Here is a 21,757-nt window from a genome sequence, read left to right as displayed (position 1 = left end):
ATTATTAGACACATTTTTACTAGTGTTCAATGAATACATTGCAGTGAGAAAATTACCGAGAAACTATTAAGTCATAAAATAATCATAATAACGGATATTTTTATAAAAAAATTTGTAACATGGGATTTAATATAATTTGAAACAATTACTATACAATATGTTACTTTATAATTATTTTTGTCTTTTGCAGGCGGCGCGTGTTTTGTGAATCCATATACAAACGAAGATCGTACTGATCTCAGTCAAGTATGGCTGGAAATACCCACCAGCCTTGTAGCCCTTGGGGGAGACGTGCATGTATTCGTACGCGGCGTGACCGGGTCTGGCGCCTTGCGTGTACGCCTCGCGCGAGAAGACGACGACGGGAGAACCCTTTTGGCCACCATGCCTCTCGCGCTAGACTCCGAGAGCCGCATGACTCTTCCCTGCGGGTATTTTTCTAGAGGCGGCATATACTATCTCGAAATTGTTGCTGACAAAGAAACATTCCTCGATTACGACAATGCCACAATAAGTAGTGAGCGAGTGAAGAGAGATTTAAATGAAGGTGGTATCATGGAAACCGGTGACAGTATCGTCAAATCATGGAAGTTTGATGTCCTGTGGCCGACTGCTAACTTAGACGTTACTCCGGAACAGATACAAACTTATCCAGAGAGGCAGGTGACGGCAATTTTGGAGTTTCCCAAAGTTGTGTGCACACCCGTGGAAACTAGTGCTGATTATTGGTTAGAACTGTTGTACTGTGGACATTCCAGTGGCGGTGCGGTGTTGTGTGATGGAAAGAATAGTAGTTCTCATGCTCACGTGCTGTATTCAGAACAGGTATAAATGACTACGTTTATTTGTTTCAATAGTTTTACATGGGATAATTCATAGCCGCTAATGGATTGTACCTTACCTTTAAGTTTTGGGTATATGTAAAGGTATTTGAAATACAAAGCACTATGAATTTCCCAAATATTATTAATCCATCGTTTAAACATATTTATCAAAATTACGAACCTAATACATTTAATTTAAAACTTATTTTATAAATAACATTATTTTAATTTATTGTATGATCAATATTTTCCAACGATGTATTATATGCATTGAATCATTTAACAATACGCACATACTATTTTCATATAGATTAGCAATTGTAATGTCGTTCACCTCTACAGATGTACGGGTTCCCAGGCCGGCGTACCATGACGTTACGGTGCGAACTATTTGGCCAGGCTGGGGACTATGCCTTGACACTACGCCCTGCGGCAGCTGCTGGTCCCCAGGATTCGGCGGTGGCATTCATTAAGGTATGTTTGCTCGTGTTTTGAAGAAAAAACTATAGTGTAATGATAAAAATTAGATAAAAATCAAGTCAAATTCCTATGAAATAAGTATAATGTGGGATAATGAATACGTTATTTAATTTTCATCTTTTAATATTATGTTAACAAATTTCTATAGCAATCTATTTCAGACCACAGCTGGATTAAAGTCCTATATATAGATTTCATTACTAAAAGGTGTTACTTAAAACTAAGTATAGTGGTTAATACTTTTTAAATAACGTCTCAAAACTGATTGTCACTTTAATAAGCCTCGGCAAGGATACGTCTAATGATAATTTAATATTTACGAAAATTCAGATTTAAATAGACCACGTTCACAGCACTTTTATTTATAAAATTCTAAGTAAATTTTTTTTATTCCGATGAATAAGGTCGAGTCTGGTTTAAACTTACTTTTTAGCCGAACGTCTCGTAAAACTAGCAAATAACACAAAAGTCTGCCAGTTTCAAGTATCGCGACATTTATAGCTACCATTTGACCTAGTGCCTCGAACTACGGTAAAAGCCCATACGATTTACATACATGAATATGGGCAAGATTTATTTACTGTGAACTGTGAAGCAAATACAAAAACTTGGGTGCACGCATCTGTTTATTGAGATTCATGGCACTGGGAATGTTTATTGCGGACGAAATAAACCCTTTGTTTGTCTTTCGTAGTAAAATATTTGATTCCTTATTTGCCATGAAATGTTTTACTGTAATTCTTGCCAAGTTCCCAATCGGGTCCAATCCTATATTAAATGAGCAAGCGCAAATAGTCGGTGATATAAAGTGTTGGAGCGACGTGGTGATTGGTTGGTAGGAGTCTTGTGGTGGAAAGGGACGGTTTATGAGACATCGGTAAATTTAAATTCCTACTCAGATCCGTATGACTCAATGAGCAAGTGAAAAAACTGGCTTATATTGGAAAGAATATTCATAATTTCATGTTTTTCTATTTTGTTTATAATCAGCTCAATATTTTGCGGTGAAGACAAAGAAAGCCAAAACTATATAGAGCAGGGATTGATTCAGTCAACTAGCATGGAAAAAAATGGGAAACAAAGTTTGATATATGGTTTGGAATGATACAGCATTTTGAAAGTAATACTATCTAACGTTTAATACTATTGTTATTTCGGCGCCACTAGAGTCAGGAAATAAGCCGGATATCGACTTTGTCACCTGCCGCTTGGCGCATTTTGCTAGACGCAATAAAATTGTAAGCTAATTTTCTCACGTACACGATTGTTTATTCCGTCGTAACTTTTAACTATACAAAAAGATTACAATGTTATTGTTAGAATCGTTACAACATCAAGGACGATACTCTGAAAATTAATTAATTCAATTGTTCGTTGATTCAGGGCAGTCTATTTTAAGAAATTTTGGGATGAAATATTGTTATTCACATTTTTAGCGGAGATTTCTTTGCTCATTATAAAATTATAAACACGCCAAAGTTCACTATTGACGTCAACGTTATACATCAGATATACAATTAATAGGAATTTACGTTATTATGATTATGTACTGTGAAGGCCTTCCGCGGCTTCAAACATTGAAAATAAATACATTTGGAATATGATTTATAAGATTTTAAACTAACATAAGCATTTAAAACGAAATATTTACCATAATTTTTTTGGGGGAGCTCGATATTTCGACATTATCTACGTATGTCCTGTCCACGAGACTGAAGTTTGTGGGTAGATGTTGATTATTATTGATTGACGGCCATTAGAAATGTCCATATCGGACTACTTCCTTTCTCGTGCGTTTGCTGTGTAAACAATCGTAGTGTTGACCAATGTTTATGCAACAATCCCGTCTTAAATACTTCTAGTAATGATTTAAAAGTCTTCCAAATCAACATGATGTTGATATTTTATGTCATTTAGTATCGGCTGTCAAAATATATAGCAAGTAAATAATACATTATGTATTGTTTATTTATTATGCGAAAATAACATACTTCGATATCAAAACAAAATTTTATTGACTAAAATTATATTGTTATGTTTAATTTTATTAGAATTCTTATTGCACTAATGAATGTTTTGCAAATATATGATTGCAATTTACCAGGTATGGTATTTATAAAGTAAAATTATATCAGTTTATCAATATGAATAATGATTTTAAATATTATTAATAAGTTTTAATGATTTTGGGATCTTTTAAATTTAGTTTGCATTGTAAAAAATTTACTCTCAACAATAAAACACAAGATCAGTATACAACGATAGGGCACCACGTGTCACATATATAAGTTTAACATATGCGCGAATCTATATTTTCAAATGGTATAATGTCGGGACTCTCACGCCATTGCATCAGAAACCATCAAATCTGAATATTCCATATGTACCAGTCAAAGATACACTGTATGTCATGCCAAATATCACATTGTAATATGTAATAGAAATATCACCAAAGGCGCGGACAATAAAATGAGACAAGTGTCCAAGTGACGTTATTTTTATCTTTTATTATGTCATTATATAGGCAGACGGACGAGTAAATGGGAATATATATAAATAAGTAGTAAGTACTGCTATTTGCGGTGAAAAATATGATTTGTTGGTGATGTCTAACTAGAAGGTTTTTTACTAAGCCCTACCACCAAGTTTGATATCATGCTACTTTCAAATGTGGCATCAAATGTGGCAAAAGAAATTTCTGTGAAATCAATGATTTAAATAAAGCTGCAAGGTTTGTAATGCAATGACGTGACTCTCACAACATTGCACTATAGACTCTTAAATCAGAATATCCAATATATTCCAGTCAAAGATAGACTATATTTCAATTCAAACATAAGTTTGTACTTCTCTGTAACTCAAATTGTCAAAATTTAGACTGTTCGAAGCTTGTGGTATTTTAATTAAATTAATAACAATATGTATAAACAATGATCATAATCAGACTCCGACATAAATTACGGCATATATTCAGCCCTGCCTCTGTATTATTATTGGTAATAACAGAGTAGATATTTATCTAAATATGTACTAGTTACCTTAATTGAAAGGATTCAGCAAACATGTGGAAATGCTATTATTGGAATCTGATAAATATGACCACGTAAATTTATATACAGGATTAATTGAAAGTGAAACAATTATAGATATGTTTTTGACAAAAACATAACAATCGTTTTGATTGTTTTCTTGTCAAGAGTACAGTAAACTAAAATGCTAGAACTAAACTAAAAAGAGTACTTTTTAGAAAGAAACGCCTGGAGTTAGGCTCGGGTTCCATCATAGGACGCTAATTACTGTCAATAATAGCATTGTAAATGTGTTTATTTGAAAAGAGCAACTATGCGAGTTTCTTGCCGTTTCTTCTCGCTAGAAGCTGCTTTCCGAAACGGTGGTAGTATTTGATTATTGACGATTCAAAAACGCTTCATTGTGAAGTTTACTTGAATAAAATTGATTTGATTTGATTTGAAAACTAAAATTTAGAGTTTCGTTATGCCAGTAGATTGGAAAGACGTACAAAAGAAGTATCTGTAGAGTAAAAGAAAAGAAAAATTATAATGTGTATGATGTATAATAAAATAAATATAGTATGATGACATAAAAAAACAAGTCAGTACATACTCTGAGTTGACTATAAAATTACAACAGGAAAACCAATCTCTTCAATCTACTGTTTTAAATCTTACAAACAGAATAAATCAGATTGAACAAAGATCACGAGCCACCAACATCGAAATCCAGTGTGTACCGGAGTCGAAAAACGAAAACTTAATCAAAATCGCAAAACAGCTGTCAAACGCCGTTGGTTTTGACCTTGGCGACAGCAAAATTCAGAATTGTACCCGCATCGCAAAAATTGATTCTAGTTCAAAGCGACCAAGATCTATTATTCTACAGCTGAGCACACCGTTAGTTCGAGATCAGCTTTTAGCAGCCGTTATTAAATTCAATAAAAAGAATCCCTCAGGAAAATTAAACAGTTCTCACCTTGGTATTGGAGGAAATATAGTACCTGTATATGTATGTGAACATTTATCCCCAGCCAATAAATTACTTCATGCTGCTGCAAGGCGCAAGTCTAAGGAACTGAATTACAGGCATGTTTGGGTACGGAGTGGGCGCATATATATGCGAAAAACGGACAATTCAGACTACAAACTTATAAGCAATATGGACTGCCTTGATAAGTTAAATTAATTATTCTTACCTATTTTAATAGCACGCATATTGGTTCAAATTATTTTAAAATTCAACCAACTAAATATATATTACCAAAATGTTAAAGGCTTGCGGACAAAAACTCATGATCTGTATAGAAATGTTTGTTGCAATAAATATGACATCATTGTATTGACTGAAACGTGGTTAAGTAATAGTATTTTGGACTCTGAAATGTTTAGCGCTGATTATAATGTTTACAGAAGGGATAGAGATAAGTTTAACTCTAAGAAAAAAGACGGAGGAGGGGTATTGGTTGCTGTATCAAATAGACTAAACTCTCGCAGAATGGGCCTTTGGGAAAGTACATGTGAAGACTTATGGATTGTTCTTGATATAAGTAAATCTATTAAATTAGCTATTTGTGCAGCCTACATTCCTCCACCTGTCAATAAATTGGTCTTAGATAATTTTATGGATAATTATAATTGTATCTCTGAATTAATTAACTATAGAACAATTATTATAGGAGATTTTAACTTAAGTTGTATCGATTGGAACTTGGCTGAAAGTCACCTCGATGGATACCACACTACCATCTTAGCTCAATCTTTAATAGATTTCTTGCACACAAACTGTTTCCGTCAATTTAATCGTGTAAAAAACCATATGAATAAAATCTTGGACTTAGTTCTCTTTAATGATGAATTAATAACTCTCACAGTTGACCCTTCAACAAACGAATTAAGTCGTGTGGATCCTCTACATCCACCTCTTAACATCAATATTGATCTAGAAGATAATTCGCAGAAAAACCTGAATAAAAATCTTAACACAAGGAAATATAATTATTTTAAATCAAATTTCAATGCAATAAATGAATTCCTCAGCAACGTAAATTGGGTCGAAACGTTTGCAGGGATTAATAATGTAGATGAAATGGTGAACTGCTTCTACGCTATTATACAAAATTCCATAGAACTTCATACGCCTAACATAACTGTTAAAAACACTTTTAAGTACCCCCCATGGTTCAATAAAACTCTCATTAAAAGAATAAAAGAAAAAGAAAAGATAAGAATAAGATTTAAGAAATATAAAAACCCAATGGATGGGGTGTCACTGTCCATTTTAGAGAAAAGATGCGACAAGCTATCACTGGAGTGCTATAATTCGTATCATAAATTCGCGGAAGAGAAAATTAAATCTAATACTAAATATTTTTGGTCGTATATAAAAAGAAAGAAAAACAACAAAGCTAGCACTTATCCAGCAACTATGAGGCGAAATGAAGTTATAGCGAGTGATGGCCCAAGTATTTGTGATTTATTTGCATCACAATTCTCATCAGTTTATGAAGAAAATAAAGTACCTTCCCATAATATTGATTATATTCTTAAAACCTTGGACAGTAGAATCAATAGCAGTTTAGCGCTAATTCAATTGAAAGAATCCGACGTTCTAGAAAAATTAAAGTGTTTGGATAGCAATAAAGGTTCTGGACCTGACAACATTCCCCCAATTTACATAGTAAAATGCTCATCAAATCTTGCTCTGCCCCTCACAATTATATTCAACACTTCGCTACGATTGGGGATATTTCCTTCGAAATGGAAGACTGCAAAAGTAGTTCCCATTTTCAAAAGTGGTGAGAAAAATAATGTGAAAAACTACAGGCCCATTTCAATTCTCTCGATATTTGGAAAAGTGTTTGAGTCATTAATTTACCCATATATTTACAACCATGTTAGATGCTTGTTCAGTAATCATCAGTATGGCTTTGTTGCTGGACGGTCTACATGTACGAACTTAGTGAATTTCTCAGAAATTTTATTTGAATCTGTCGATAGAAATAAAAGAGTAGATGTTATTTATACTGACCTAAGTAAGGCTTTTGACCTTGTGCCATTTTCTGCTCTTATTTTAAAACTGTCCGTTTGTGGTCTCACAGGGTCACTGTTAGGATTACTTGAGTCTTATCTTACTAGCAGACATTTTTATGTTGTTGCCAGCGGTTTTCAATCTAGTAAGCGCAAAGTAATATCTGGAGTTCCACAGGGCTCACACTTAGGCCCGTTATTATTCAATATATTCATAAACGACCTAACTAGTTCTCTTAAATATTCTACCCCATATTTGTACGCTGATGATGTAAAACTTCTTAAAATCATTGGGAATTCAAATGATACAATCCTTTTACAAGATGATTTAACACAATTGTACAACTGGTGTCAAAATAATGGTATGAAACTCAACCCAGATAAATGTTCATGGATATCTTTCACTAGAAATTATAATGAGATTAGTACGCATTATAATATAGCTGGCAATCCTATCAAATCCGTAGATACGATTAGGGATCTTGGGGGGTCTTTGATAAAAAATTAACTTTTATATCACATATGGACAACATAATTAGCAGGGCATCTAAAATGTTGGGTTTCGTTATCAGAAACGGTAAACTGTTTCGAAATCCAAAAACTAAGATCATATTGTTCAACAGTTTTGTCAGGAGCATTTTGGAATATGCAAGTGTTGTGTGGAGGCCACATTACGCAACTCACAGTTTAAGACTAGAGAGAATTCAAAAACGTTTTCTTTACCATCTTACATTTTCTTTAGGTAAAGCCAAATTACTTCCTACCTACAATGACAGACTAAAGTACTTCAAAATTATTTCCTTAAGTCAACGGCGAGACATGCTAGATTTAACGTTTTTATACAAATCTCTAAATAGTTTATATGATAATTCTTTTCTAGTTTCTAGAATAAATTTAAATGTTCCTGCTAGATACCCACGAAAACCGATAGACCTTTTCGTAAAACCGTCTTAGGAAGTAACTCACCTGTGGCACGTTTTTGTAAAATCTTAAACGAGCACAGTGCCTCCCTTGATCCATTTGGTGACTCTTTATCTAAGTTCCGTAAGAAAATGTTAGAATTATTAGCCATTTGATTGTTATTGTTTCGTTATCATTTTTTTTTTTAAATCTCTTTTTTTTTTTGCAAATCTTTTTGTTAAGTATATTTTTTTTTTGTAACTTTTCAATTAGCATAATATGTTTAAACTTGTAAATGTACATATTTTTATCGTGTAAGCTCCTTTTATATCCACATTGCATGAGGTATTCTCCTTTATAGGTAATGCATTTAGTTTTAAGCTTTATGTTGTTATTGTTACTAATATTGTGTTAATGTATTTACTCCTGGAGGATCTTAATAAATAAATAAATAAATAAATAATGTGTTATTAAGAAAAAAGTCTTGTTAATATAAGTCTGACATCATTTTAACTTCAAATATGGAATCTAAAAGAAATACTTGACTAAATCGATATTTTTTGGTTGATGGTATGGCTTCGTGCAAGGCAGCCACGCATTAAATATTCCTCTGTCAAACAAAAATACTTAGTTTCCCAAGATCGGTGGGACATTGGTGACTCGATGTAAAGAATGATCGATATTGCTTAAAATATCTATGAGCAGTCCCATTTGCACTTTTAACTACCTATAACATAAAAAATGATGCAGTCGTTCATATAATTAATTTTGAATAATTAAGTTATCGACATTCTAATTGAAGATATCTATCATTCCAGTCAAATGACTGGAATGTGTTCGAAGTGAGTCATTTAGACTGGATATTTTACACACAATAGTTATTAAAACTACCCTAACTATTGTGTTAGGTTTTCTGGCATTTTCTGACAGTAATGAAGCGAAATTATTGAAAAAATTAACTAACAAATATTAATGTTTAAGAAAATGAGAATGTAAAAAGTTTATTGTGTAACTAACAGACGGAAATAGTGATAAATTATGACTTAGTCATATACATATGTAAAAACAAAAATATCGACATTAATTGTTCTCATTCCACACAGTTTAGTACGATGCAGTTTCTTTTATAAAACTGAAAGAAAACTACCGCCACCATATTGATTTTTCATGCGCTTAGTAATATTGTATAGGCTAAGCGTTAAAAGTTCCTTTAGCCTGCTTTTACGACTTACGGCTTTAGGTAAGATAAGTCTATTCCCTAGAAGACCATCGCCAGTAATATTGATCTTATAAATAAAAATTAATGTTACAAATGTAAGTGTTAAATTGTATTATTACAATTTTGGAGATGTTTAGGAAGCGATTATATTGAAATGATGATACTTATAATATTTTAAATATTTTTTTGGAGTTGGAATAGAAGTGGCACTGTTGTATAGATTTGTTTATAATTAATAATAAAAATATTGCTGTCCTTGTTTGAAGGGACACCAGTTTTAAACATTTTTTGTCGCAAATGTCTGATTATATATATATAACGAAATAGTTGGTGTATACGAAATATGTGGTATAGCTCGCTATTCTTTACATGAAATAGGAATTAGACTGGCAATGTATTTTTGTCCATCTTTTTGTAACTCCAATCATCCTGCAAAAGGATTACAAGCTTAAACCTTTCGACGCTCCATTTCGGGTCTATTTGCAGATCTTCTGCTGCAGGTTTCATCACCGTCATAATTATTTCCTTTTATAAAAGTTAGGACAGACTGTGTTTATTCACAGCTTATGAAAGTAGAATTTATAAAGCGATCCCGTTCAGCATTTATTAGAATCCATTGAAAAGTGTACTCTATGGAATATGAGATGACGAAAATCAAGTGAAATGTCCGACGAGGTCGGTTGCCAAATACAAAATTCGCAACAAAACTAGTACTATTTCGTAATAATAAACTGGCGCTCTTCGAACTTTCACAGCCACTTGCTTTAGAATCATATTTTTAATTTAACACCATTTTCAGTTTATATCTTTAGTTAAATGCTGTTTTATACCAAGCATCGTTAGCGGTTTATTTAAGTGGTCTTCATATTTTTCTGTCGGATGAAAGTTATGAAGGCTATTTTTGTTCTCATTGCTCGACTTTTGAATGGTTTTATATTTATTTATTTTGTAAGAGCTGTGAACTTAACTTAGTTTGCGTGAACTATGATTGTAGAAGTACACTTCTTTGACTTCTATATGAGAAGTCTCTATATGCCGGGGTGAATGGTGTAGGTATTATATGTTAACTAGCAGCTGTGTGGAAGCTACTTATATGAGCCCGCTACTAATTAATAATTCTAAAATAATTCTGCAGTTAATACAGCTATAGGTAAATTTTCTTTGAAGATACAGTTAAAAAGTGCTAATAGAATGTTAGGCAATATAAATATTATAACAAAAGGATATTTAAGGAACATGTTTTGGTGTAGATATGATCGTCATATAATCTATATAGCTTTTAACTTTGCTCTGATAATTTAAGCTAAGTAATATTCCGAAAATGTCTCACATAAGCTAAAGCATCCTTCTATTTTTGAGGAAAAGGGTTGGAGATTATTCGTCTTCGAAATATTTTATCTAACTTATGTAGGTTTCCTCACAAAAACACCACGACCAAGAAGATCAAGCTCAAAATACAAATTAAGTTTGTAAAAATTTGTAGTTCTTAAAGATTTATGTGTCCCCTAACATGGGGCAACTTTGTTCTCTATTAAATACAGATATAGTTTCAACTCCCATTTTCACGATGAAATTACATTCCTTATCATTTTTAGGCGGACTGGTCTGAACAATTCGTATTGAACGTGCATGGTGGATCCGTGTTTCCTTGTGGTGATGGAGTGCGAGTGCTGTTCCAATACCCAGAGTGCGTATTGGAAGGTGCTGATAGAGTCAGAGTGTTCGGACGAGACTCGGATAGGCTGCGATACGTAGCTGAAAGACGAGTTAGAAGGTAAGGATAATTTATATAATAAAGAACACATAAAAACAACCAATCTACTCGCTAGCTGTAGAGGTTACTAATGATTAAAATAAATATGACATAATCAGGTTTTATTTAATAGTAAATGCTTAAAACGTGTTTCTGTGTGAGTGTTTGACGACCACCGTGGTCGAGTGGTGTGTTCACCGGTTTTTATGGGTACGCCACTCTGAGGTCCGGGTTCGATTCCCGGCCGAATCGATATAGATTATTATTAGTTTTCTATGTCATCTTGGGTCTGGGTGTTTGTGGTACCGTCGTTACTCCTAATTTTCCATAACACAAGTGCTTTAGCTGCTTACATTGGGATCAGAGTAATGTATGTGATGTTGTTTCTTTGTATGTTGTATTTGTATGTTTGACGGCAAATAATACCACTAACTAGAAGGAAGCCCATTGGCACAACGGTCTTCCTTAAAAAAAGATATACAATCCAAATAATATCCAAGTGATTCAATGTATATTCAAGAGAGCAAGTGCAATAGATCTGACTTTCAATATCCGCTTGTATATCAAACGCAACTGCAATGTATATAGATACAAAGTTAAATTGAAAATCATATATAAACTATATTGGTATTTGTAGCATGTCATAAGACATATAAGAACATCTTTTGTTCTGTTCAGGTCTTTTTAAAAGGGCAAAGACTTTGCTTGAACACTGAATTTTAAAACAATTGACATGCGGATATTTTTCTTTCAAATCAGTCAAAGTAAACTTGACCAATGATATAATTATCATGTATGAATTGGTACTATCATACCACCAAAACTTTTTCATCTTTATGTAATTTATTACTTCTTACTAGATAATGAATTCACGTATCACTATGCTCCCTGGAAGACATACATTATCTGGAAAAAAGTGTTGGACAATAGCGACATCTCAACGAAAACAAGTACTTAGGTTGACTAGCCTCTATTTGTAATCTTGAATTATAAGCTGTGATGTCAACCAACCTTATTTGTTCGCTTTGTTTGAATAGTTTAGGTGATCGGATCCTTGACCTAAATAACAGTAGTTAAAATTTAAAATCATTGCTATCAATGATGATATCAAAATTGTTGGATCCATTATTAATTAATTTGTATTAAAATGTTTGTATATCTTGTTGCAGGGGTCAGCACACTGCTTCATTTGACTGCAGATTGTTTAGCGAAAGATATCCTGAATATTGCTTTGTCTATGTCTCCCAAGCCGTTACAGGTGCAGTTGCAGACGTGAGGATGGACTGCCTCCCGACTTTGCCTCTATCCGGTAATAATTATGCTTTATATATGGATACTATCTCAGACAAATACATTACGAGTCATTTATAATTAGTCAATTTAAAAAAAAAATACTTCATTTGCAATAATTCAAAAACGGTATTTTTTTTAATAAAGATAAAATTTACACGTAGTAATCGGTAAAAATGTATTGATGTAACTCTTCCATCAGACGGTGGTGCTGGTGGTTGGGGCGAGTGGTCCGCGTGGTCTGCTTGCCCTGCTCCAGCACATTGCTCGACGCGGACTCGCAGTCGTCATCGCTTTTGTGATAGCCCGCCACCCGCCTATGGAGCCAAATTTTGTGAAGTAAAGACTCTACATATTTAAAAAAATATTACTAGTATTTCATTTTAGTCTAACATAAATCTTGAAAAACTTCATAAGTTTGGAAAATTAATAATATTATTTTATTCATAAAATAACACAAATATGCAATTTATTATTAACTTTGTCAAGTGTTAAATTTTTTAACACTTGAAATATTAATGATAACCCATCATTACAAACTAACCTTTATGTTACGATCGAAGGTTTGGGTTGCCACGGTAACTGTTTCGTAGCAACAAATAAATCAATATATGTTGTCATCATATGTTCTTAATGACACGTGCGATCACTTTTGATATCATTTTATTTAATTAATTTAATATGGCACCGAAAAAAGATAAGGGTAAAGGAAATGAGGAAACTCACAAAGGCGGAGGCACATTCACAGAAGTGGAACGAACGTTTTTAGAACTACAAGTAGCAGAATGCAACAGAAAAATCGCAAGACTACGTACCGCCGTCGATGAATATGAACAACGCAATGAAGATCTGCAAAAGGCATACGATAAGCTTGACGAAGACAGAGCTGATATCATCGCCTATTTAAAAAAGACATTAAACTTGAAGAATGAGGAAAATAATGAATTGAAAGAAAAGGTTAAGGGATTAGAGGAAACAAGAGAGATAGAAACAGCACAGTTTAAAGAAACGGTTACTGAATTGGAACGAAACTTCACTATTATGAAAGATCAATTAACCTCAGAAAATAAATTGCTAGCTGGAAAATTAAATACTTTGGAAGAATTTAGGGCTATACGAGATGATTTGATGAAGAAATTTGATAGACAGGAACAAGCGTTTAAAGATCAAGAAATGAAGTATAAGAGAGTTATTTATGATGCAGAAAAGAAATTTGTTATTGGTAAAGATAAGCTGAAGAAAGAGATGGAAGCTCGTCTATTACAGTTGGCTCAGGATTTTCAAGATGCTACTGAACTGAGAATTGCTGCATCAACGCACAGGGTTATAAGGGAAAATATAGCAATAAATAACGAATTGGATAGTATTTTATCAACTCAAGCTAAATTAGCTGATCAAAATGAAAAATATAAAGACAGTGAAAGAGCTGCTAGAGTCGCTATGGAATTAGCGGAAGAAGAAAGAGATAAAGCTATAAACAAAAACGTTATACAACTTAAAGTTATTGATCAGTTAACTGCCGCTTTTCAAGAAATTAAAACAGAGAAAGCTTTATATGAAAAAAGAAATTATGACTTTGAAACATTACAGGGAAAAATTCAAAAACTCGTTAAAGAAAATGAAAATTTATCCTTGCAAGTTCGAATTCTGGAGCAAAATTTGCATGCTCGTATGAGTGATCAAAATAAAGCGTTAGTAGAGACAACGAAAATTTCGAAGGAAAGCGCCAAATTCAAACGAATATTAAAAGAAGCTGCAATTGCTATACAGGCAGCACTTAAGCTAGATGATTGGGCTACGAAAGATCCGTCTCGAGAAATCATGGATAGACAAGTTTTGTTATCTCATTTATTAGATTTGATAACACAGTATCGTGAAATACAACACGCAGAATCTTCTGATTCAATAGCATCCTTAGGAAGAGTTTATGAAGAAGGAGACTTAGGATTTATACCAAAACCTTTACAGAAGAAATCTGCTTCAACAACAGTTATTTCAGTTGCTTCCAAAGATTCGGTTAAAGCCGAAAAAGGGGTGTCACAAGCAACTCTTTCTTCTTCATCAATTGGAAGTATTAAGACTATTCCTAGTATAAAACTAGTGCCACCTTCTACTGAACCTCAATTGGCAGCAAAAGACAGCTTACCATCTTTTGTCACGTCGACAAAGTCTAGTGTGACTTCAAGTGAGGGTGAACCAGAAGAAATTCCTGAAAGTGAAATGAATATTGAACAAAAAATAGAAGCCAGTAAATTAGAAATACAAAAATCAATTTTGAAAGATCTACAATATTCTCAAATGGCTTTACAATCTCAAGCCCGTATCGGTAGTGAAAAGAATATTACTTCAAAAACTGTTATTTTAGAAGAACCTCAGGAAACAGTAGAAGATGAAAACGTAGCGCACGAAGACTTGGGTGCCCAAGAAGAAGATACACTTGATGATAACAAAGACCTTGAAGCAGAGGGTGAACCACAAGAAGAAGCCGCAAAAGAAGAAGAATAAATATGAATGAAATTACTACACAAAGTGGACTTATTTGTTACCAACATTTTAAATTACTAACTTGTAACGAACAAACTTATGATTTTAACGTGTATTGAATAGTTAATATATTGATTTTTTTTAATTAATCTTTTTTTATTTTTTTCTTACTCTCTATTATTTGTTTTTTCGGAATGTTAGTTAAAACTGTTAGAAAATTTAAAATAAGTATAATGTGAGAACATGTAATTCATAGGGCCAAGCTGTAGAATTAGCAGCTTGTGAGTGCACAGCACGTCCTTGGGCGGGCGATTCTTCCATGGTGGTAGCAGAAATTGGAGCCAGATGTAGATGCGGATGCGTTCTACACCTCGCACCAGCTGCTAGACTTTTGGCTGGCTCAGCAAGAGCTTGCCCAGCAAGATCATTTTGGCTTCTCCAGGTATGTGGAGTGCGATTTCTTAAAAAAAATATATTTGATCAAAAAATTAAGTTTCATAATTTCACATTCAAAATAAATCAATAGTAAATGAATAAAATTTTACAACTTAATTAAAAATGTTTTGTTGATTTTACTTTTTTTTATGAAAGTTACATAGATATTATTTTAAATCAAATTGTTACGAAGTTTTAAAATTTTAATTGTGTTGGTTTGTAACGTGAAACGTATTTATGATACACTACCCTAAGGTGTGACTATAAACATAAAGTATACGGGCGTGACTGACGTGTACATTATCAGAGACTGCTTCTTTATTATCCGATGTCTCATAAAACTCACAACATAGACACCTGTACAACTATGATTATAGTATATATCGATTCATGCAATACAGTAACTTAAGCATATTACAATAGTAGACAAACTATAGATGAACAGTACTTTGATTTTCTCATATCTTTACTATATTATGTTCTTCACATAGTTTTAAAAATCAAAAATCAAAAAAAAAAAAACATTAATCAAGTATTCATATTGAGGTCATTTTATAATTAAGTGAAGCTACCACCGGTTCGGAAAGTACATTCTACCGAGAAGAACCGGCAAGAAACTCAGTAATTACTCTTTTTCAACATTTAAAAAATACGAAGTCAAGTTAGTTAAATACAATTATTTAAATTAATATATCCTGCTTGGAAGTCAACAAGTATTAACTCCGCGCTTTTTTATCATCTATAAATCTAAATAAACTATCTACACTAATCCGCTTAAATTTTTATATCCATGTTTCTTCTATATTTTCGATAATGCGTCGACAATCAAAACGCAATTTTTGCCCAATCAAAACTTTTAATGTAGAGTAATTTAAATTGTATACTTTACCATTAATTCATTATTATTATTGACTAAATGATCCATAAAATGAAGTAACAGCTTGTAAATATTCCACTGCTCGGCTAACGGCTACTCTGTTTTTGAGGTAATTGAAATCAGAGAGTCACAGCATGAAATGAATTATAAATACCGGTTACCTCATTGAATTTCAATGAACTTCAACCTATGTACAATCATCAGTTAAGATGCACGCTTTCGAAAGACCATCCATCTTCAAGATCCTATGTTTCGTATTTAATTGAAAAATAAAAGGCTCTAATAAAAACATTGATCGTTTAAACGCTTTTTTTATTTTATAATCAAAGTAACTTATGCAGTTGGTTATAGTAACTGTATATTCCTTTAAATGAGTTGGTCAAACCTAAACTATTAGAATATGCAGTTATTTATAGACGTATCGTTAACGAAGTTACATCGTATTTGCGGTTTTAATTGATTCGACGTGCCGTAATGGAGCGCTCAATACGTTCTACTCGATAATATTCAGTTTCACAATACATGCACTTCCCTACATACAAACTGTTTATGACAACGCTATTATGTTACATGGCATTATTTACTCTTTGAGTCATATATGTACATAAATTTGGCCGTCATAAAATATTTAAAAAAAAATGTGCGTTACAACATAATTCTACAATTTCTGTCAAAGTAATATGTTTTCACTCACTTAAATTTTCGAAATATATATGTTACAGTCATAGTGATTAAATAGCTATTATACATAATGACTGGTTATTGTATATAATGGCCAAATTCACTAGACAAAGTAATAAATTAATCACTTTGTCTGGACCTTATTCATAATAACGTGTCAAAGCTAGTCAAAGTAATAAATACGGTCTAGCCGACTTGTTAACCCTCCCTCTCTTCATCTTCAACTTTATGCAAGGAATCAGTTCACTGTCTGCAAAGAAACGTTTTTTACAATAGATACCGTTCCTCAACATAAAAAGTCAAACCTCATGTGTAACTCAAAATGTCACGAGAGCCTTACTTGTAAGAATAAATAATAATTATGACCTGGTTAATTAATATCAGTTCGTTTTAAAAACTTTATTATTTTTGTATTTATTGGGTGTTGATCCCTGTGTTTTTTTTTGTTTTATAGCCAGTGAGCTTTAAATTTAATTTATAAATTAAAGTTAAATAATTTTACAACAATGTTAATTGACGTGAAATTACTATCTTATGTTATTTTAATTTTTTAAATAATCTCTATGATTAGTTAAGGCAAATTGAAATATAATTTTATAATTTTAAACGCACATTATCCAAGTCATCGAAGATATTATATATAATAGCTAGTTAATGTGATTAATTTTGTATCCATTATCACTTTAACCAAACTGAGTAGATATTATGTATAATGGCTAGCCATTATACATAATATCCAGATTTATTACTTTGGCGGTAACATATATAAACAACTTAGATGTAGCATCGGCAATATTCGTAAAACCGATCACATCCGAATTCAGTACGCTATCCCAAATTATTAATATTTATTTCTTATTCGAATATGATCTTTACACAAATGCTTATAACTTGTAATATCATATGACCTAATATTATTTAATATTTACATACACTCTCTTGGGTTCAACTGACGCGAGAATCTAAAATACGAATACGAATAGCGTCGAATGGCGCGATAGGGAGCTATTGCTATTGGTTGTATAAATCGGCAGTGATCGATTTTATTTAATTTGCCAATGCTACATCTACGTTGTGTCGTACTATAACTAAGATAAAAATAATATCAGAAAAAGATTAAATTTAGAACACTCTTTAAATAATTAAAACCATTAAATCAAATATATTCAATTTATAGGCCGGAATGAAGTCGGGCGTACTTCTAAAATTCAATTATCAAAATAACCAACTGAGGTCTTAATACAATGAAAGTTAAATTCAATTCAGTATTGTAGTTACGAGCCATCAAAACTTCAGTTTAACCATCCATTGACGGTAACTGAACAACAACATCCGTCGCGACATCTTGTTACGTTTAATTTCCTACAAATTCAATAATACCTCGGAAGTTGGGAAATTGTGAATTTGCTTTGAATGCTATTAGTTTACAGTTTACAACGATAAATTAACAGAATCGTTTTATTTTGTTATTGAATAAGTAACAAAATAAATAAATAACGAGGAGTTAGACATCAACTCATTATCAGACATGATGGTATTCGAAATATGAGTGTAGTCGCTTATCGTTTCGATGTTCCGTAAAGAATTAGTTTTCGGCTGTTATGTTTTCTACCTACGTCATACTGACGTTGCCAGCTTATACGACAAAAAACACAATTAAACTTTTTGATGCTTCGACATATAAATTTTACTTTATGACAAAAATACATAGATTTTGCAAACACAGTTTCGATGTATTCCCTGTTTCTTACAAATTAGTGGCAATACGGCACGATCTTTAATAGAACACGGGACAAACGAATACATATAATCTCCAGATTGGAGAGAGGAAATGGAGCGTAACACATCAGAAAAATTCATATTTTACACTGTCCCGATACGAACGGTAGTTTTTAAGTTAACACCTGAATAACAAGGCCGTTTATTATTCGGAAAATCCACCGTTAAATCATAAAGTGTCAATTTTGGTATAAAACATTCTAATTTATTCATCAGCTTCGTTAAAAAATTAAAGAACGTCAATTATAAATGTAAATGTTTTATTTACTTTCTTATCGATTATTAAATAATTAATAAAATCTCTGTTGCATTTTTCGTTTAATTAATCGTACATCGAGGTGTAAACAATTTTGTTCCCGTCTCTCTTGGGTCATTTAGTGACTTATTTTCTCAAAGTGAAAAGAAAATGTCAGCCATTTGAGGCGAATTTAGTGTCGTATCGAGTAAAGGCGGGTCTGACGAAGAATTTGCTCAATCATTCGGTCAATAATGACGGTTTTTATATGGGGTTTTAACACAGGCACGTTTATATTGAAAATCTCGGAATACGAAGGCTCATTTTTAACAATGTGTAGTTAACTTAAAAAGCTCGTTTATTCATATTTCTCAAATCTATATTCTTTATGTTTTCAATTTGTTCATAAGTTCTCAGAAGAAATTTTTACATGCGTATTTTGTCAGGTGCACAAAAGTCGTAAACTATTTTCAATTTATTATCGTTTTAGAAATTAAAGCCTTAATCTGTGAATGAGACAAAACAATAAATTGTATAATTTGAATGGTATCCTAATTACTTATTAAATTTAATTATAGCTTTATTAAATAAAATTATATAGAATTTATTTCTGTTTCTTAAATAGAGATAGATGTAACTAAAAGTTCCTTTTTAGGCGGAAGAAGGTCTCGCGGTACGTCTGCGGTTCGAAGCAGTAAAACTACCCTGTACAGGACAGGCGCTCCGGGCAAGAGATGGAGATTCTTTGGGCTCACCGCTTCTAGCTTCGTGGGATGGGCCGGACAGTTCAGCTGTGGTATGATTACGGAATCTAGAATTATATACATATTTCTGTGCTGTAATTTTATAAAAATCTTTCTTCAGTGATTTGACAGCTTGAAAGATTGTATGTATGTATGCTACTAAGAGGCTATTTGACAATGCGAAAAATAAATTGTGAATTATTGTAATCAGTGTATATTATGAGTTTAAAAATGGTTATTTACTAACGAAAGTTGAAAATAATACTTAATTTATTCAAAAATCAATAAATAAAAATGTATTTTTTCAAACGTTTGTCACGTGACACAAAACACTCGTGATTGGCCGGGCTTATAATGAAGTCACTTTCTTGTAAACTTTGCTTTTCTACTATATGTATCACAGATAAAAATACAGCAAAGTGACGTCACCGATCCCATTGCAGCGCCATATTGTCCAAGTAGCGTTTTCGCGCGTTATTCCAATATGGAATTTTTAAAATGATATTTTTCGGCAAATATGTACTAGAAATAAAAAAAATCTACTTTTAATGGGTTCCTTAACTTCTACTAAATTTAAAAACCAGTCAAATAGCCTATTCACACAAAAACGACTGAATGGACTGAACGGAAACTTTACAATAATATTTGTAACACGTCTTTAGTCAGTAACACAGCTTTAATTTGTAAATAAATGTCTAAATAATAATTACTTTACAATAATTCCTAAAACGTGACAGCAGTCGCGTACTTAAACTTGTTCCAAATTACACGTATATTTTTATATTGCTTAACAAAATTCTATATTAAACTACTACTAAACTAATTAACAATGTTCATGAATACAGTCGATGATGTAATAACTTAGCTTGTGATACAGTTGTCAATTACATGGGGCTTTATTAATTCGTTTAAATTTTTATTCCAAAGGCAGATGAAGTGGAAACCACAACAGACAGCGGAGGTGTGGTTGAAATCGCCGGCGGAAGACATATCCTCGTTGAGCTGCGATCAGGAGACACGAACGAGCGTTGCGCTGGCGGATTCCTAGCACACGCTTCTCAGATCGGTGAGATTCTGTAATGTAGCTTTAAGTTTTTACTGTTTTATTTCATATGCTTAGAAACTACAAGTAACTTAAATTTATTTTATTGAATTATTTGGTAAAATTAACGTCAAATTTTATTTATAAATGCAGTGATATAAGTGTTGTTGTATTTTCATCCGAAGGGTAAGTGAGCCGGTGTACCTACAGCCACAATTGATATTACATGTAGATTCTTAAGGTGTCACATCAGTAGCATAAATAGTGTTATCATCAAGTGGCATAATTTTCAGTCCACCAGTCCCATACAAAAGCCGTGACCATGACAAGACTAATAATTATCATATCATGTGATGTTTTCCTAACCGATTTTTATAGCGGTGGTCAGAGCCTATTTACGTGGGAGTTAAAATGTTAATTCGGTCATTTTGTTAATTGCTCTAGAACCAATCCGAAACGCGTCCGCTGCGTGGGCGTCAGTGAGTGGTGGTGCTTGGTGGCGAGGCGGTGGCGGAGCGCGAGCCGCTGCCGCTGCTCTGGCAGCCTTCGCCGCTCTCGCCGCACTTGCTCTCGCAGCCCACTCCGCACACAGAACGAGGGCCTATCAGCGCGCTGCTGATAAGGAATCCCTCACTGATAGCGATGGTACAAATACTTATTAAAAATGCTAAGTTCGTGAAATAATGTATACGTTTGTAATGCCTTGAGTATTGATTTAATAAATCTTTTCCCAGCCTGTTCAGCATCACTAGAGCTCGGTGGTGCCACCACTGGGTCACGAAGCACTTTACTGTCAGAAGTTGTAGGTGGTGGTGTCTCTTTACGCAGATTACTACCTGGCAGAACACGTCACACTAGACTCAGAGATTCTGATAGGACTTCAGAAATTATGGAACCGAGGTTAGTTGTAGTAGTCGTTGGCATAAATTGTGTAGTAGAAAGGTCAAACCATACAATTCTCATCGTACGAAACG

The 21,757-nt window shown here is 33.0% G+C and overlaps 2 protein-coding genes across 2 annotated transcripts in view; both read left to right on the top strand.

Annotated features, from left to right (window-relative positions):
• Positions 1–21,757, top strand: part of LOC124543504 — a 209,503-nt gene that overhangs the window by 182,282 nt on the left and 5,464 nt on the right. The window contains exons 5-14 of the mRNA XM_047121727.1: positions 191–825; positions 1,167–1,298; positions 11,060–11,238; positions 12,387–12,526; positions 12,710–12,846; positions 15,248–15,433; positions 19,654–19,794; positions 20,669–20,807; positions 21,228–21,428; positions 21,518–21,683. Of these exons, the coding sequence (XP_046977683.1) occupies positions 191–825; positions 1,167–1,298; positions 11,060–11,238; positions 12,387–12,526; positions 12,710–12,846; positions 15,248–15,433; positions 19,654–19,794; positions 20,669–20,807; positions 21,228–21,428; positions 21,518–21,683 (2,056 nt within the window). The remainder of the gene's footprint in view (positions 1–190; positions 826–1,166; positions 1,299–11,059; positions 11,239–12,386; positions 12,527–12,709; positions 12,847–15,247; positions 15,434–19,653; positions 19,795–20,668; positions 20,808–21,227; positions 21,429–21,517; positions 21,684–21,757) is intronic.
• On the top strand, positions 13,189–15,036 carry LOC124543505 (cilia- and flagella-associated protein 157). Its single transcript, XM_047121728.1, has one exon. The coding sequence runs from the start codon at positions 13,189–13,191 to the stop codon at positions 15,010–15,012; it is 1,824 nt and encodes a 607-aa protein (XP_046977684.1). The 3' UTR covers positions 15,013–15,036.

The sequence above is a fragment of the Vanessa cardui genome, chromosome 3 (assembly GCF_905220365.1).
Source record: "Vanessa cardui chromosome 3, ilVanCard2.1, whole genome shotgun sequence".
NCBI lineage: Eukaryota > Metazoa > Arthropoda > Insecta > Lepidoptera > Nymphalidae > Vanessa > Vanessa cardui.
Note: the sequence above shows the minus strand (reverse complement) of the source record. Positions and strands in the feature narration are given on the sequence as shown.

What these genes read in the sequence shown, in the direction of transcription:
- LOC124543505 (XM_047121728.1), top strand. Translation starts at nt 13,189, where the DNA reads ATGGCACCGAAAAAAGATAAGGGTAAAGGAAATGAGGAAACTCACAAA.